This window comes from Chaetura pelagica, unplaced genomic scaffold (genome assembly GCF_000747805.2).
Source record: "Chaetura pelagica isolate M959 unplaced genomic scaffold, ChaPel_1.0 scaffold275, whole genome shotgun sequence".
Classification (NCBI taxonomy): domain Eukaryota; kingdom Metazoa; phylum Chordata; class Aves; order Apodiformes; family Apodidae; genus Chaetura; species Chaetura pelagica.
Genome location: NW_009953486.1, coordinates 604064 through 607523, shown reverse-complemented (window position 1 = coordinate 607523; position 3460 = coordinate 604064). Strand labels below are relative to the sequence as shown.

Below are 3460 nucleotides of genomic sequence, written 5' to 3'. Positions count from 1 at the left end.
CACACAGCTGAGGTGTCCCCACCTGAGGTGTTTGGTCAGGGAGCTGATCCTGCCTCCTGGTCGGGTGCTGAGTGCAGTCTGTGGGGTGCACCCTGCTGGGGGCTGCTGCTCCATCCTGCAGGGATGCCCTTGAGGGGCTGCTCTGGCCAAGATCAAGCATGGAAGCAAAGTGCCTGGGAGCCCCCAGAGTGATGCCATGTGCTGTCCCCACAGGGGACAAAAACAGGGGGGTTAAATGGACCCGAGGGCAGTTGGGTGCAAGAGGGAGCAGAGCCTGCTGCTGCTGAGGCGGGTGACAAGGTCGCAGCTGTCCTGCCAGCACTCGGGGCTATAAATAGGGACAATTGGGAGCGAAAGGCAGACTCTCTCCTTTTTCGTTCCTGTGGGAGCGATGGGAGCCAGCGGGAGGGTTTGGAAGGGCCCAGGCAAGGAGCTCATGGAGAGCACTGCTGAGCAATGGCCATGCTGGGAACGGGGAGGGGCTGCACCCACGGTGGTGGCCATGAGCTCAGAGGAGCTCTGGGGACAGCCTTGTCCTCAGCTGGGACCTGCACGCTGGCTCCGTCCCCCTTACCGAGTCAGCAGCAGGACTTGGACCTGATGTGATGAGACCTGGGCCAGCTCAAGACAGCGATGCTGGTGCTGAGGGGGCCAGGGGCTTTTCCTGCTCACTGCCCCCCAGTTCCTTCCTTCTGGCAGAGGAAGGACCATGATTGCTGCCCACCACCCTCAGCCAGCTATGACCACATCCTTACCACCACCGTGCACAGGGGTGGGCACTGGACAGGCAGGGACAAGCAGGCCTATGGGCAGAGGGGGGACAATTCTGCAGCAGTGGTGCAGAGCACTGGACTCTGCTTGGCACAGGGTGAGTTTTGGTTTAGTTCTGGGACCTGTGAAACTTCCCCCCACCCACCCCATTTCCTTCCACTCACATGATGCTGTGGAGAGGCTCTGACTTCCCCATCCCAGGCCCAAATGCACCAGAGGGTCTGTCCACACTTCCCCATGGCATGGGGCACAGCAGAGGGCTCAGCACCCATCTCGTGTCCCCCATGCTGTGCCCAGAGGGGGTCCTGGGTGAAGCATGAGGCTGGCAGAGCATCTGCCACCGTGTTTCCACTCCTCTGTTTCTTCTCAGTTCCTTTTCTTGCACTCTTTCTTTTTGCCTGCCATGCCCTGGCATCGCCCTCTCCGAAACCAGGGGGTCCCTCAGTGAAGGTAACAGGGTGCTGCTCCTCTTCCTCCCCACAGGCTCTGTCCAGGAGGTGGCAGGACCATTAGCCGGGGGGTCCCGGCAGCAGGGCTCACGGGGGGGCTGGGAGGAGTGGAGAGCAGCAGAAGAGCCCCTGAAGCACGACCCAACCCCGTCCATCGTGTATGAGGCTGGGACGCAGGTGAGGTGGTGACCGTCTCGGGGCTGGGATGGCAAAATGGGAGCTGCAACTAAACCCCAGCAAGTCACTGCGTGGGGATCTCGTGTTTAGAATCATAGACTGGTTTGGGTTGGAAGGGACCTTAAAGATCATCTAGATCCAACCCCCCTGCATGGGCAGGGACACCTCCCACCAGACCAGGCTGCTCCAAGCCCCATCCAACCTGCCCTTCAACACTGCCAGGGATGGGGCAGTCACAGCTTCCCTGAGAAACCTGGGCCAGTGTCTCACCACGTTCATAGTGAAGAATTTCCTCCTAATGTCTAATCTAAATCTCCCTTCTTCAAGTTTTAATCCACTACCCCTTGTCCTCTCACTAAAAAGTCCCTCCCCAGCTTTCCTATAGGCCCTTCAGGCACTGGAAGGCCACTGTGAGGTCTCCATGGAGCCTTCTCTCTCTGGGCTGAGCACCTCCATCTCTCTCAGCCTGTTTAGCTCTGTGTGTTTGCAGGTGGGGGGGGGAGGATAAAAGTGGGCAGGTTGCTGACCCCACTCCCTGCCCTGCTGCCTCTCAGTACGCAGGACCCGCGTCCGCAGAGACACCCCTTCCGATGTCCCGGCATGAGACTTCACCGACAACGGTGCAACCCGCCAGCAACCACCGCCCCAACGCCTGCTGCTTCTGCTGGTGCTGCTGCTGCAGCTGCTCCTGGTACGTCCCACTGCCCGCCCCGGCCCCGCCATCACCCACCATCACCCGGTACTCAGGGGCTCCCAAAAGCAGGGGAGATATGAGGGTTGCCCGCGCGTTGCCCGTCCTCCGCGCTTGGTGCAGCACCAAGTGCTCGGGCACGGCTGCTGCCCAGGCAGGCTCCTGGATCCAGGGGAGAGGGGCGCCCGTGGCAGCTCCCACCCCTAGGTGCTCTGCAGCCCTTTGGTGCTTGCGTTGGGTTGGGAGTAGAGGGAAAAAAAAAAGGCTGCAAATGGTGTTTTGGAGCATCAGCAGTGCCATGGCACGTTGCTCTCCTGGAGCTGCCCAGAGCCCAGGACATAACCAACCCTTTGCCTGTGGCTGCATCTCCCATCCTCTCCATGGATCCCTGGCTCCTTATTCTCTGGATAGCCCAGGTTTTGCAGAGCATGTCTGCTCAGCCTCAGCCCACCCCAAGATTGCTGATGGCTTTGAGCTTTGCAGCAGCTTTGGTCTTTAGGGCCACCAGCAATGCCTGGAGGAGCAAACAGCCCCAGGGCTCATCCCCAGCACCAATGTCAGCCCCGTGCAAACCCCCGTGTCCTTGGGGCCCCACCTCACCTAATCCCATCTCAGTCCCTCACATTTGCAAGGCAGCAAGGGCTGGTGAGCAGCTCCCATCATAACCTGCCCCAAACATCTCCCTCCCAGACACTGCCCCAGGCTCTGTGGCATCCAGCTGCGGGCAGGGTGACCCTTCCCTGCGTCCTTCCTCCACCTCTACAAGAGCCTGTGAGCAGAGATGGGGCAGAAATCCCTCCTGTACTCCACTCCCAGAGCAAGCAGGGACCAGTGCCAAACATCTGGGGGGCTCAGGCGTGCTGGGCAGCGAGCCCAGGGGTGGCCTGGACAGGGATGTACCCGCAGTTTTGCCCACACCAGCCGCCCACGCAGCCGGGGGAGAGGTTTGCACACAGAGGTTGTGCTTGGGGCGCTGTCGCAAGCAGGAAGCGCTGCGGTCTCGTCGCCAGGCGCCCAAATTTGAGGGCCTGAGGGAAGTTGGCTTGGAGGCAGCTCTGCCCTTGAGCCACCAGCACCCCTAAGGGCGAGGGATGGGGGGAATAAGGGAACACCCTGGTGCCACCATCCTGCGCTCAGCCTCCAGGCTGGACGGGCGCTGAGGTGTCCCCGGGGTGCAGGAGCATCTGCCTCCCTCTGTCCTGCCCGTGGTGAGCTGGGGACATCACCCGCTGGAGACGGTGATAACGGAATTCTGGCAGCCACCCCCATGTATTTATTTATTGATGTTAAACTGGGACTGTCCACGGTGACTTTGCCACGGGCTGAGCCGGCACTGACCTGTGCCCCGCTCGGCCCTGGCACTCAGCCCGGG

General features: G+C 61.0%; 1 protein-coding gene across 1 annotated transcript in view; it reads left to right on the top strand.

Moving 5' to 3' along the window:
- Positions 1-1975: 1975 nt before the first annotated feature.
- Positions 1976-3460, top strand: part of RGS19 (regulator of G-protein signaling 19) — a 6111-nt gene continuing 4626 nt past the window's right edge. The window contains exon 1 of the mRNA XM_009998717.1: positions 1976-2088. Coding sequence (XP_009997019.1) covers positions 1988-2088 — 101 coding nt within the window. The 5' untranslated portion in view covers positions 1976-1987. The remainder of the gene's footprint in view (positions 2089-3460) is intronic.